Genomic DNA, 15,320 nt, shown 5'->3' with positions numbered 1-15,320 from the left:
GTACTTGCGAATTTGCCCATAACTGAAAATAATCCTACCACTTCTGCATACATGGAGTGGTGAAAACTTCCCAGTTGAGGCAGAACAAGGTTGATTTGGTATTTGTTGGGACTTTATAGGATGTCAATACCATGACTAATGAGGAGAGGAACAGATGGTCAGGTACAGGTATATGGATATAGATATAGACACCCACACACGTATACACATCAACTCACATACTCAGTGACACACAGAAAAATGCCTGTCAGACAAGAGCAAGGCATGGAACAAAAACATGACTGAAGGTTATGTCTACAAGTGCTATCTATTCATTCATTTTCTTTATAATTTTTTTGTACTTTCTAAATGTCTTTTTTTTAACAAGAAAGATGTGTTCTTTCAGACAGCAGAGGGACTAATAGTACAGAAATCTGGCGGCGGGTGGGGGCAGCACTGAAATCAGGCAGCAGGTGGGCGCTCTGGCTCTGCGCAGACCCCTCCCACAGGGAGCCCCGCCGCCCTCTGTACCTCTCTCCGCTGTGATGCTCCATCCACGTCCCATACTGACTGTCGGCTTCTTGCACGAGGGTGTCGGTGTCCTTGGCCTCAGGTGCCCGCCTAGAAAAACAGTGCTTCAGCTGGTCCTGCAAAGACAAAGCGAGGAGAGATGTCTACGGGGGCAGCGCTCAGAACACCGTGGCGGTCACACAGAGGACCAGCCAGCTCTGTTCAAACCTGCCCCAGCTCCCCACTGTCCTCAGACCCAAAAACAACTCAACCTATGCACGGAGTTGATCCAGACTCCTGGTGACCCCACGTGCCACAGGGCAGAACGGTTCCACAGGGATTTCTTGGCTATGATCCTTATGGGAGCAGACTGCCAGGCCTTTCCACCGTGGTACCTCTGGGTGGTTGCCAGCCAATCACAAACCACTTCTGCCACCCAAGCAACTACTGTCCTTCTTGAAAATAAAATTCAAAAAAAAAAAAAAATTCACTGCCATTGAGTCTACCCCAGTTCATAGCAACCCCCATTGGGTTTCCAAGGCAGTAAATCTTTATAGAAGTAGATTGCCCCATTTTCCTTCCACAGAGCAGTTTGTGGGTTTAAACCATGAACCTTCTGGTTAGTAGTGAAGTACCTTAGGCACTGCGCCACCAGTGCAGGGAGCAGTGTATGTACCTCCCAGCGGCCAGGCAGCACTCCTTGTCTCGGCTTGGCCCACCCTTGGCCAAGCAAGCTGTGTGGTCAGGCAGAGGGAACAAGCACCTCAAAGCTGTCACCTCCCTACCTGTGGCAGACAAGTTACCAGCATCCAGGTGCTCACCCCAGGGTCACTGGTGCCAAGTGAGATGACCACAAGACAGCTCCCAGTACAGGGCCTGGCACTCAGAAAGCACCCCAGCAACGCCTGCCTCCTTTCCCAGTCTCTTTCCCCCACCCTTTGGGGGAACACATCACGTAACCTATGGCACTCAAGGAGATGCTGTGACCGAGGTATACGAATGGGCGGTCACCTCTGGCAGACGGCCACTTTCACAGACCCTAACAACAGCTGCTCTACCACCCATCTGTCAGGTTGCCGTACTGTGGTGGTTTGCGTGTTGCTATGACGTTGGACGTTATGCCACTGGTATTTCAAATACCAACAGGGTCACCCAGGACAGACAGGTTTCAGGGGAGCTTCCAGACAAAGACAGACTAGGAAGAAATGCCTGGTGATCTGCTTCTGAAAACTGGCCAGTGGAAACCGTATGGACCCTAACAGAGCACTGTCTGACATAGGGCTGGGAGGTGAGCCCCTGCGCTGGAAGGCCCTCAGAATACACAGTGGCCCCAACAGTGGGCTGGGCCATGCCAGCGATCGTGAGGATGGGGCAGCCCCGGGCAGTGTTTCTGTCTGTTGTCTGTGGGGTCGCCCTGAGTCAGTGCAGACTCAACAACAACTAACAACACTCACTATCCAAACGTCCCTTTCTAAGTGATGAAAATAATGCATGTTCCTCATAAAACATTTCAAAATTAGAGGAAAGCACAAAGAGTAACATTTGAAAATAGCCCATCACCCAACCACGATATTCTGGCCTGGACCTATCTAGCACTTTCTTCCCTGGTCAAAAGCCTTCGACTATGGGATGCTCTTCCATGGCCAAGGAGTGTTCCCCTGGACGGACACAGCATGGTCCACTTACCAATCCCCAGTGTCGGACGTTGAGGTGGCTGACTTTTTTTTTTCACTATTATAATCAGCAATATGGTATGAGCACCCTTGAGGCTACATCAACACATCTCTGCAATTACTCCCATAGGAGAGATTCCTCTGCATCACCAGGTCAAAGGGTAGGAGGTCCAAGGCTTTGAATCTGGAAGAGCAGACCAGTCTCGGGACAGGCCGCCCGATTTCCAGCCCAACGAGGGGGACAGAGGGTGGCTCTTTGCATGCTTTGGAGATGAAGTCAGTTCCCATTTGAGGAAACATCTTTCTTCCCTCCCTCCTTTCCTCACTCCCTCCCACCTCCCTTCCTTTCTTCCTCTTCCTCTCTTCCCTCCCTTTCATTATACCCATCCATCCATCATTGTCAAGGGCACCTGACATGGTAAAACACCTGGCACCCATAACAGGACCCCTGCGACCCAGAACGTGGTCATCTGAGTACAGTCCCAGTTGCTCATGGTTCTCAAAGATATGACAGAATCAGCCATTCCCTAACGTAATCCCTTTCTGGGGTCAGACAAGGAGCTCTGGTGGCACAGTGGTTAAAGCATTCGGCTGCTAATTTAATTCAGAGACTTGAGCCCACCAGCTGCCCCACAGGAGAAAGAGGGGGCAGTCTGCTTTTATAAAGATCTACAGCCTTGGAAACCCTACGAGGTAGTTCTCCTCTGCCCCATAGGGTCACTGTGAGTTGGATGGACTTGATGGCCGTGTGTTCTGGCCTAGAGGGTCAGACTCCAAGGCAGTGGTTAGGGCCTTAGGGATTGCATCTGATAGACCTGACGTCATTGTCACAGTAGTATGGAGATGGCTGCCCAACCTGTCCCCAGTGGCAGAGGGAAAAAAAACAGCTGCCATCGAGTTAGGTCCCTGGGTGGTTCAGTTTATGCCACTAACCCAAAGGTTGGCAGTTTGAACCCAGCCAGTGGCACTGCAGAAGATAGGGCTGATGCCCTGCTTCTGTAAAGATGACAGCCAAGACCTCGTGGAGCACGGGTCTGCCCTGACATATGTGGTCGCCATGAGTCAGACTCAACTCAAGAGTCTCGGGTTTGGTTTTGGTTCCGTTTTGCCGTCGAGTGGACTCTGACTCACACCGTCAGAGCAGCTGTGCTCCACACGGCTGTCAACGCCTGATTTTGGAAGCAGGCTGCCAGGCCTTTCTTCTGGGGGGATTCGAACCTCCAGTCTTTGGGTTAGCAGCAGAGCGTGTTAACTGGCCTGTCCTCAGTGTGTGCTGAGTGGGAGGAAGAGGCTTGGGGCCAGCTTACCTCTTGAGGGTGGGGTGGGGCTAAGACCCCTCTCTGCTCCTCCTCCCCCGCTGTGTGGTCCGGGCAAGGGACTCCACCCATCCAAGCCTCAGTTTCCCATGGGTGTTCTGAGGCCTTGAGTGCCCGGGAGACGTGAGCTGCCTGGTGGGATCCACTCCCATGACCCCCCACCCCCAATCAGGCAGAGGCAGGCAGTCTCAGCCAGGCATGACCCTTCCTGGTTCCTCAAACACCCTGTGAGACAAGAAGCCCTCTCAGTGCTGAGCTACGGGAGGAGTTTGTGGGTGAGGCCTCTGGGAGGAGTTTGTGGGTGAGGTCTCTGGAAATCACAATGGCAAGTCCCGCAGGATTCTGCGTGAGCACTCAGGGCGTGAGGCAGGGGAGATGCCTCTTCACCTCCTTTGATGGTCCTGAGGGTAAATGGTGTCCCCACAATACACTGGCTCCATCCGCCTATTTGTGGGTTCTCCCCACAGGGGTCTGGGACCCAAGTTAAGGAATCTGAAGTACCCACGGGCATGGATGGGTCTTCTCCCTCTAAAGCCTAACCCTGAGGCGGTGTCCCTGGCACCCTCTCAGCCTCACCCCCACACCCCATGGACCCTCAAGTCCTTGAAGTCTCCTTCTGGAACATTCGTCCAGCCTCAGCCAGATCTCTGTCCGAGACTTCTTGCCTCCCTCACCCTCCACAACCTCCATTCCTCTTTCCAAAGAGGTCTGAGCTGTAAGTTCCCTCCGATGTCTCTGCTTGGCCATCAGGGTGTGGGCCAAACACCTGGAGGACAGCCTGTGGCGGCGTATCTTCATGGGGGGCTGCTGGGCCACACAGCTCCTTTGGGACCATTTCCCTGCTCCAGAGGCCCCCCCACATTCCGTCAGTCTCCCCTCTGCTCCCCAGTCCCTCTCAGTGGCTGCCCCAGCCCCACTTTCTTCCCCTGCACCCCTTAGTCCACTGAACTGCCCCTCCATTCCTTCTCCTTGTTGTCACTCAGATTTCAGCATCGATGGCTATTCCACCAGGAAGCCTTCCCTGAACCACTCAGGGTTGGCCCACAGTCCCCAGGTTCCCAACATCCCCTACACAAGTGCTGTCCCATATGGTGAATTCCAGTCACACATGAGGAATCCCTAGGTGCTTGACTATTACCCAAAAGGATGGCAGTTCAAATCCATCCAGAGGCAGCTCAGAAGGCCTCGCAAACTGCTTCTGAAAGGTCACCGCCGTGAAAATAATATGGAGCAGGTCCACTCTGCCCACATTCGGTCCCCATGAGTCAGATCAACAGCAACTAACAACAGTCCCATGGGGCTACTTAACTTTAATTGAAATTAACTCAAATCAAGTAATATTAAGAATTCTGTTCAAAGTTGCACTAGCCACATTCCACTGCCACCTATGTTGTTGTTGTTAGGTGCTGCCGAGTCACCTCCGATTCATGTAGTGACCTTATGCACAGCAGATCGAAATACCGCCCGGTCCTGCGCCAGCTCCATGATCCTTGCTATACTTGAGCGCATCGCCGCAGCCACTGTGTCAATCCATCTTGTTAAGGGCCTTCCCCTCTTTCGTCGACCCTCCACCTTATCAAGCATGACATCCTTCTCCAGGGAATGGCTCCTTCTGACAACATGACCAAAGTAGGTGAGATGAAGTCCGGCCATTCTCGCCTCCAAGGAGCATCTCAGCTGCACTTCCTCCAGGACAGACCTGTTAGTTCTTGTAGCAGTCCATGGTACGTTCAGCATTCCTTCATCCAACACCACAGCTCAAAAGCATCAACTCTGCTTCAGTCTTCCTTATTCATTGTCCACCTCTCACGCATATGAGGCGATTGAAAATACCATGGCTTCTGTCAGGTGCACCTTAGTCCTCAAGGAGACATCTTTGCTCTTCAGCACTTGAAAGTGGTCCTTTGCAGCCGACTTGCCCAGTGCTATACGTCATCTGATGTCCTGACTGCTGCTTCCATTGGTGTCGATTGTAGAACCAAGTAATGTGAAGTCTTTGACAAGTTTAATCTTTTCTCCATTTATTGTAATGTTGCTTATAGGACCAGTTGTGAGGACTTTTGTTTTCTTTATATTGAGATGTAATCCATACTGCAGACTATATTCTTCAATTGTCATCAGTAAGTACTTCAAGTCATCCTCACTGTCAGCAAGCAAAGTTGTGTCGTCAGCATATCACAGGTTGTTAGTGATTCTTCCTGTAATCCTAATGTCACGTTCTTCTTCATATAGTCCAGCTTCTCGGATTATTTGCTCAGCATACAGATTGAGTAAGTATGGGGAAAGGATACAACCCTGATACATTCCCTTCTTGATTTTAAACCATTCAGTGTTCCCTTTTTCTGTTCAAACAACAGCCTCTTGGTCTATGGACAGGTTCCTCATGGGTACAATTAAGTGTTCTGGAATTCCCATTCTTCTCAATGTTATCCATAATTTGTTATGATCCACACAATCAAATGCTTTTGCACAGTCAATAAAACATGAGTAAACATCTTTCTGGTATTCTTTGCTTTAAGCCAAGATCCATCTGACATCAGCAATGATATCCCTCGTTCCACGCCCTCTTCTGAATCCAGCTTGCATTTCTGGAAGTTCTCTGTCAAAACATTGCTGCAGCCATTTTCTAATTATCTTCAGTAAGATTCTACTTGCGTGCGATATTAATGACATTGTTCAATAATTTCCACATTCTCTGGGATCACCTTTCTTTGGAATGGGTACAAATATCTCTTCCAGTCAGTTGGCCAAGTAGCTGTCTTCCAAATCTCTTGGCATAACCAAGTGAGTGCCTCTAGCGGGGCACCCATTTGTTGAAACATCTCAATGGGTATTCCATCAATTCCTGGAGCCCTGTTCTTCACCAATTCTTTCAGTGCAGCTTCAACTTCTTCCTTCAATACCACTGGTTCTTGAACATATGCCACCTCCTGAAACGGATGAATATCGACCGGTTGTTTTTGGTAAAGTGACTCTGTGTATTCCTTCCATCTTCTTTTGATGTTTCCTGCATCATTCAATATTTTGCCCACAGAATCTTTCAGTATTGCAACTCGAGGCTTAAATTTTTTCCTCAGCTCTTTCGGCTTGAGCATGCTGAGCGTGTTCTTCCCTTTTGGTTTTCTAACTCCAGGTCTTTGCACATGTCATTATAGTAATTGGCTTTGTCTGCTCAAGCTGCTCTTTGAAATCTTCTCTTCAGCTCTTTTATCTTGTCATTTCTCCCATATGCTTTAACTACTCTTTACTCAAGGGCAAGTTTCAGAGTCTCTTCTGACATCTATTTTGGTCTTTTCTTTCTTTCTTTCTTTTTAATGACCTCTTGCTTTCTTCATAGATGATGCTCTTGACGTCATCCCACAATTCTTCTGGTTTTCGATCACTGGTGTTCAATACATCAAATCTATTCTTTAGATGGTCTCTAAATTCAGGAGGGATATATTCAAGGTCATATTTTGGCTCTCGTGGACTTGTTTTAATTGTCTTCAACTTCAAGTTGAACTTGCATATGAGCAGTTGATGGTCTGTTCCACAATCAGCTCCTGACCTGGTTTTGGCTGAAGATATTGAACTTCTCCATCACCTGTTGCCACAGATGTAGACAATCTGATTCCTGTGCGTTCCATCTGGCGAAGTCCACATGTATAGCCACCATTTGTGTTGTTGAAAAAAGGTATTTGCAATGAGTAAATCATTGGTCTTGCAAAATTCTATCATGCATGCGATCTCCAACATTATTTCGCCAAGGTCAAATTTTCCAACTATCAGTGATTCTTCTTTGTTTCCAACTTTTGCATTCCAGTCACCAGTGATAAGCAACACATCTTGATTGTATGTTCGGTGGATCTCAGACTGCAGAAGTTGATGAAATTTTTCAATTTCCTCATCTTTGGCTTTGGTGGTTGGTGCACAAATTTGAATAACAGTAGTGTTAATGGGTCTTTCCTTGTAGGTGTATGGATGTTATCCTATCGCCGACAGCATTGTACTTCAGGACAGATCTTGAAACATCCTTTGTGATGATGAATGCCACACCATTCTTCTTCAATTTGTTATTCCCGGTATAGTAGATTATATGGTTGTCTGATTCAAAATGCCCAAAACCCGTCCATTTCAGCTCAGTAATGCCTAGGATATCAATCTTTATGCGTTCCATTTCATTTTTGACAACTTCCAGTTCTCCTAGATTCATACTTCGTATATTCCATATCCCAATTATTAATGGATGTTTGCAACTGTTTCTCCTCAATTTGAATCGTGCCATGTCAGCACACAGAGGTCCTGAAAAACTTACTTTATCCATATCATTAAGGTTGGTTCTACTCTGATGAGGCAGCTCTTTCCCAGTCCTATTTTGAGTGCCTTCCAATCCAAGGGGCTCGTCTTCCTACACTGTGTCAGACAATGTTTCCGAGCTATCATAAAGTTGCCCGGTAATGTATCAGAAGGTGTTTCTCTGCTATTCATAAGGTTTGCCCTGGCCAGTTTTTGAGAAGCAGGTGGCTTTCTCCTTCTTCCTAGTCTGTCTTAGTCTATAAGCTGCATTGAAACCTGTGCACCATGTGCAACTCTACTGGAGTCTGAAACACCAGTGGGACAGCCTCAAGCCTCACAGCAATGTACAAGCCCCACAGGATGACACACTGACAGGCAAGTTTGTCTCCCTTAGCTGTTGGAAACCTCTGCAAACTCCCCTTACCTAATTCTTACCTGAATCCTGCCATTTTGTGGTTCCTAGCTACTCCCTCCCTTTCCTGGCTCTAGGGGGCTTGGGGCCTAGCCTTGCCTCCTGCCCCTTTTAACCTGGATATCCTGCCGCTCCTGATGTCCCCAGCCTCTCCTGCTCCTCCCCACCCACGTCCCCTAGAGCCAGGAAAGGGAGGGAGCAGGAGAGGTTGGGGACCTGCAGAATGGCAGGATATCTAGGTAAAACAGGGCCAGAGGCAAGCTAGGCCTCAAGCCCCCTAGAGCCAGGAAAGGGAGGGAGCAGGAGAGGCCAGGGACTGCCACCTATGGCTAGTGACATTTCTGTCATCGCAGAAAGTTCTATTAGACAGCACTGCTCTAGAACTTTCTGTAACATAATAAGAATAATTGACTAGTCTCTTGTCAGTGTCCCCTGAATCAGCACAACTCTGGAGCCACAAGACTCAAATTTGAATCCAAACTCCTCCACTGAGTAGCTGTGTGACACTGAGCAAGTTACGTGACCTCTCTGTGCCTCACCAGCTGGCACAAAGCAGATGTTTATTATTTGGTTGAACGCCATCACACTCACTACTGTTCCACACAGACCTCCAATTTTGGAGCCATTCAGGGGTTAGGATTATCTAAGGGAATTCATTCTGTAAATGAGGCTTAAGACAGAAAGCTGTTTATTGGCACCAACCAGTTAGTATCCTAGTAACCATGTACACAAATTATTCATGTCTCATCACTCCAGCAGGCTCTGGCAACACTTCAAATCAGCAACACTTGAACTTAGCTCTGAGAGCTACAGGGCCCTAAGATCAACTAGAAAAAAAGGCCAGAAACTCGAAAAACTTCCTAAAAGTCTGACTTTTTTTTTTAAGGGAAGATGTTCTTTGAATTCAGTTTGATCTCACTATAAACTATAAACCCTCATTGACTCCAAAATCAAAAACCAAACCTACTGCCATCAAGTTGACTTCAACTCACAGTAGCCCTATAGGACAGAGAACTGTCCTGTTGGGTTTCCAAGGCTGTACGTTTTTATGGTAACAGATTGCTTCACCTTTCTCCCACAGAGTGGCTGGTAGGTTCGAACCACTGACCTTTTGGTTAGCAGCCAAATACCTTAACCACCGTACCATAAGAGCTCCTCCACTGACTCCAGGCAAGTCGATATCTACAAGGTAGTCTGAAAATCCACATGAAACAAAAGAAAAGCACAGAGGTGCCTGAAAGAACACAGAGAGGTGCCTTAAAGAACATGTGCGCTGCAGTGGATTCCAACCCATAACGACCCAACAGGACAGAGTACAACTGCCCCATAGGGTTTTCCTGGCTTTAATCTTTATGGGAACAGATCTTGAGGTCTTTCTCCTTTGGAGCCTCTGGGTGGGTTCGAACCACCGACCTGTCGATTAGCTGCCGACCCCTTAATTAGTCTGTTACCAGGGCTCCTTTCTTAAAAGCACATGTGTCAAAATCCATCCCCATCCAGACTACGTGCTGATCTTCTCTGACACATGCACCCCTGATCAGGATCAGCGTCCCCAATCCAGAGCTCAGTTTTGTCCTTTGTCCAACAGAGCTGGAAGGACCCTAAGTGCATCTGGTCAGCCCTTTCTCTTCAGATAAGGAAACTGAGGCCCGGACACAGGAAGAGCTGTGAGCTCTCATGTGGCAGTGAGTAGGAGGCAGAGCTGAGGGGGCTGGAGCCATGCTCCTTTCAGCCCGCGACATTCCACCCGTCCCACCTCTTTCCTGATGCTCCGGGAGGTTCAAGTGAGGAGATACATGTGAAAACGCTCCAAGAAGCTTCAACAGCTTGGCAAGATGAAAAACCACTTGCTGGGACTAGCTCACCAAGCCCCAAAGCCATTGAGGGGTGAGGATGCTAGGGGCTTGTCTGACTGCCTCTGCCCACCAGCAGCTCTGGAATGCCCAGGCTTGGGAGACCAGGCTAGCACGTGCCTTTCAGGGTGGTGCAAACAAGCTGTAACGCATGTCCTGAAAAATAAAACGTGCATAGCCTTGGGCACAGCAATTTTAGTTCCAGGTACTTATCTCGGGAAAATCATTAGACACTTGCCAAAATTTCTGAAAGTGGATGCTTCCTGCAGGATTGGTTATTACCGCAAAACTTTGGAAACAGCCTAAATTTCCAATAAGAACCAAAGAATCACCAGAATTACTTCTGGTAGGATAGAGACTGGGGGAACCCCCGAGACTACGGGCCCAGGTTATCCTTTGGGCCTGGAACTGGACTCACTTCCGTGGATTAGCTCTCAGCCAAACAGTAGAAAGACCTACAAGGAGAACACCTACCCCAGAGAGATGCACGCCTTAGATCATATCAGCCCTGAGACATCAGAGGGGCAGCATTCACATAGAGGGAAACTGGACAGACAGGAATGCAGAGCTAAGAAGGGCACAGGGAGGGGGTGGTCACAGGGAGGAGAGCTTTTAATGGTTAAGGAGTGTAATCAGGGCCCTAGAACCAAATGTGCATGAACTGTTGAAAGTAAAATGAATCTGTTTTGTAAATTTGCACCCAAATCACAATTAAAAAAATTAAAAAAAAAAAAAAAGAACTGTTGAAATACAGTATGACATACTGTGGTACCCTCAGCCAATAAAAAGGATGTTCAGAAAGAATATTTACTGTCATAGAAAGAAGTCTGTCACATACTAAACCTAAAACCAAACCCAATCCACTGCCATCGAGTCAATGCCAACTCATCGCAACACTATAGGACAGAGTAGAACTGCCCCACAGGGTGTCCAAGGCCATCAGTCTTTACGGAAGCAGACTGCCTCATCTTTCTCCTGAGGAGAGGCTGGAGTTTGAACTGCTGGCCTTTTGGTTAGCAGCCATATGCTTTACCCACTGTGCCACCAGAGCTCCTCGGCCACATATCAGCAAATGTGAAAACAAAGGGTAACAAAACAGCCTAAGTGGATTATGATACAAGACTGTAAAATGCACACACACACATACACACACACTCACACACACGTGAGTTTCAGCAAAGCAAAACATCTGAGGCTAGACAAGAAAATGTTTAACAATGGTGCCTCCTAGTGGCCAAATAACAGGCTGTGTTTATACTGTTGTACCTGGCTGCCAAGGAGCACTGGTGGCATAGTGCCTAAGCCATATGACTCCTAACCAGAAGGCTGGCCGTTCAAACCCACCAGCCACTCCTCGGGGGGAAGGTCAGGCAATCTACTTCCGTAGTGAAAACCACCCCGGAAACCCAAGGAGGGGTCGCTATGAGTCGGAGCCGACTCAACAGCACTAAGTTTGGTTTTCTGGTTTACTGCCAAGGAGCCCTGGTAGCACAGTAGTTTAGAGCTCGGTTGCTAACCAAAAGGTTATTGGTTCAAACCCACCAGCTGCTCTGTGGGAAAAAGATGTGGCAGTCTACTCCTGTAAAGATTTTAGCTTTGAATCCTATGAGGAAGTTCTACTCTGTCCCATAGGGCACTGAGTTGGAATGGACGATAGTACACGAGGACTCGGTGACTGACCCCGTGCCCAAGAGAAGAATGCTGCCCAGTCCTGCACCACCAGCTGTGGATCGGGTTGTTGTGATGCAGAGGGTTCTGGCGGCTGATCTTCGTAAGCAGATCACCAAGCCTCTCTTCCTAGTCTGCCTCAGTCTAGAAGCTCTGCTGAGACCTGCTCCATCACAGCAACAGGGAAGCCTCTAGCGACAGGTGGGTGGGGGCTGCCCTCTTAACCAGACAAGGCAGCAGAGTTATGGAAGGGGGGTGAGAAGGCTTAGGGACGCATGTATTTTGGGGTGTTTAACGCATCCACCCAGAAAGAACCCTGAGTCAGGGCAGGGCTTGGTGGCCTGCGGCTGCCAGAGCATCTCTGTGTAATTCAAGAAGTACGTCCCCACCCCCTGCAACCCGATACTCCCAAATACACAAATGGGGAGCTCTGCGGTCACAGTCACAGGGCCCCCACTGGGCCCAGGCTGGTGTGGGTAACACTGCCCACAGCTGGGTCACAAGGCCACAAGGCACCTCCCCATCTCGCCTCCTGGTCGGTCAGACTTGCCCAATGGCCGAGGGATAACAACAACAACAATAGCTCTAATGCTACAGAGTGCTATGAACCAATCTCTGTGTCATTTAACACACCCAACTCCCCTATGAACGAGGAAGCAGCGTGGGCCCATTTTACAGGGGAGGAGACTGAGGCAGAGAGAGGAGATCTGACATGTCCAAAGTCACATGGTTAAGAAGTGGTAGAGCTGAGATTTGAACCCAGCTTTGTCTGATGCCCATGCTCTTAAAATCCTGGCCCTGGCTTGACACTGAGCGCTCTGGTGAGCCCTTAAGGACCATTTTCCCAATGGGAAAAGCAAGGACCAGGGAACAAAGAGATGTCAGGTCAGACCTGGAGGCCAGGTGTCCTGCCTCCCCAGCCTTTGGTCTGGTCACTACAGTCTCGTAAGTTGTGTCCCTCTGTGGAATCTTAGTACATCACATGAAGGGGGGGGGGGGGGACACAACAGGTGAAGGATTACCGAGTTTATGAGGTTTATCTCACGTCCACCCTGCACTCCCTAATCCAGGCTCTCCACGGACCCAAACCCATTGCCATAGAGTCGATTCTGACTCATAGCAATCCCATAGGACAGAGTAGAACCGCTCCTTAGGGTTTCTAGGACTACCTACCTTAACAGAAACAGACTGCCACATCTTTCTACTGGGGGCAGCTGGCAGGTTTGAACCACTAAACTTCTGGTTCACAGCCACACACTTTAACCACTGCACCACAATGGCTCCTCTCCCCCTGTGGCCAGGACAAGCTTTTAAAAGGTCCAGCAAGCCTATATGACCATGAGACCAGAAGAATTAGATGGTACCCAGCTACCATTGTCAATCATTCAGAAAGGGATCAGTGCAGGAGATCCTGGATAGAGCAGGGGACAATGTGGAACAAAATTCGAACCATTAAAAAAAAAAGACCAGGTTTACTGGTCTGTTAGAGTCTGGTGAGACCCCAGAGACCATGGCCCCTAGTCACCTTCGGGTCTGAAACTGAACTCATTCCCATGGCTTCCAGCCAAATAACAGGCCTATACTATAGAGTGAACATTTACATCAGGTAGACACATTCCTTAGAACAATGAATCATGGGAGATCAGAAGGGCAGTGTTTGCACAGGGAGATAGCTCAGGGGGCAGGAAAGTATAGGAAAGAAGACACGGGGAAGAGGTAACTACAGGGAGGAAGTGGGAAGAGAGCTGTTACATTGTGGGGATTGTAGTTAATGTCATGAAACAAAATGTGCATGAACTTCAGTGGAAAACGAATTTGCTCTGTAAACTATCACCCAAATCACAAAACTTAAAAATTAAACAAAGGTCCAGTCAGTGCTCTGGAGAGAGGCCAGGCTCCTGTCTGCAGCCTGCAGGGCCCAGTGGTCCAGCGCCTGCTCTCACAGCTTCTAGTCCTCACTCCCTCACTCCCTCTGCTCCCGCCACACTGAGCCCACGCCCACAAACACATGCTCCTCCACACCTTGGGACCTATGCCTCTGGGCGCACTCTGTGCAGCATGTTCCCTCATCCAGGTCCATCCCACTCAGGCATCAGATCAGACTGGGCATCACCTCCTCCAGGAAGCCTCCCTTGACCCCCAGTCTGGGTCAGAACATCTCCTTCAGAGCCCTGACCTCAGTGTGTGGTTCTCAACCATCTGTGTGGATTTGAAAGTCTGTTTCTCCCAGGACATGTCATCTCCAAGAGGGACAGAACTGAGTTTTGGATCTTCAGGGCTTAGCTACAATGCCTGGCGTATAGCATGTACTCAGTAAACAGGAAGGGAGGGAAGGAGGGAGGGCAGCTAAAAGGAACTGGGTGGGGAGTAGGCCTGGTGGGTCCTCAGAACCCTCTCCCAAAGCTGCCAGCTTACACGGTCTTGCCTCACCGTGACTGGGAGAGGAATGAGCCACTCAGTGGGTTTCCAGGTGGCCCACAATGCCACCTACAGCTATGGTACAAGCCAGGTGCCACCTCTGCCCTCACCCATGGTTGTGATGGGGGGTGTGCCCAGTATTTCCCAGGAAAGGTTGCTAGGACACCAGTCACTCACTAACCCCTCTCAATGGGCTCCATGAACAATAGCACAGGCGTGGCCAGGTGCGATGGGGCTGTGGTGGCTTGGACAGGGGCTTGGTCGCCTTGCTGGAGTCAGCTCAGGACATGCCATGGGCCTTACTCAGTGGGAAGAAAGAGCTTGGAGGCCCCCCTGAGGCTGGAGGCAAGCTTGGGGTGGAGCAGGGAGGGTGGAGGGGAAGGGGCAGAGAGGCTGGCAGTCAAAGGAGGCGGAGAGCAGAGCAGGAAGAGCAAGGTCAAGCCTAGAGAAACAGAGAACCGACACACAGAAGCACAAGGAGTGTGAGACAGAGGGCAGAGGGGCAAGAGTGACGGAGGCAGCAGAGGAGTGTGCACCTGGCTCCAGCGACAGCCTCAGAATGACTGGACCGGATGGGCCCACCTGGACGGTGACTGGCTCCACCCACAGAACACACCTGTGTATACGGTTAAGCTAAGCAGCCTCCCCTGTGAGCAGGTACTAGTCCCAGCTCTGCCCCCAGCCCTGGGGGACCTTGGCCAGGCCCTTCCCCTCTCTGAGCCTCAGTTTCCTCCCCTGACGGATTGCTGGGTTGAGACTGAAGGCATCAGTAGTTCTTTGCAGACTGTTGGCTAACCTCTGACTATTGGTTAATGCCCCATACTTACACAATCTGCTTGTTTGAACCACTGTTCTCCATGGGAAGGGTTTATTTCACTCTCCTTTCAAACATCTGGGTGTCTGGGTGTCCACACTGTTGGGGCTGGCTCCTTAATGAATGATAACATGATGGTGTTCAGTCCTTGGGGCTTGGATAACTTCCATTTTCAGTGAACACTCCGTGGATAAGCTAACACCTCCCAAGGAGGCCAACCGCCCCTGATGATCAGCACCCTTAATGACAAACCTGCAAGCTGCTGATACGAAACGAACCTACCCCAGGCTCCCATGTGGGGAAGCAGACGCTGTCACAGTTCTAGGCAAGGGGTCTGTAATGGATCGGCCAATGGGACCAATCCAGCTCTGCCATTTGCTAGCTGTGGCTGAACCTCTCTAT

General features: G+C 49.5%; 1 protein-coding gene across 1 annotated transcript in view; it reads right to left on the bottom strand.

Annotated features, from left to right (window-relative positions):
• Positions 1-626, bottom strand: part of KIAA1671 (KIAA1671 ortholog) — a gene marked incomplete at its 5' end in the record, with an annotated part of 26,619 nt that extends 25,993 nt beyond the window's left edge. Inside the window, one exon of the mRNA XM_007947983.1 lies at positions 511-626. Coding sequence (XP_007946174.1) covers positions 511-626 — 116 coding nt within the window. The remainder of the gene's footprint in view (positions 1-510) is intronic.
• Positions 627-15,320: the final 14,694 nt, after the last annotated feature.

Source organism: Orycteropus afer, unplaced genomic scaffold, assembly GCF_000298275.1.
Source record: "Orycteropus afer afer isolate SDZICR_OR568_19922 unplaced genomic scaffold, OryAfe1.0 scaffold00197, whole genome shotgun sequence".
NCBI lineage: Eukaryota > Metazoa > Chordata > Mammalia > Tubulidentata > Orycteropodidae > Orycteropus > Orycteropus afer.
This window is presented reverse-complemented; position numbering and strand designations above follow the sequence as displayed.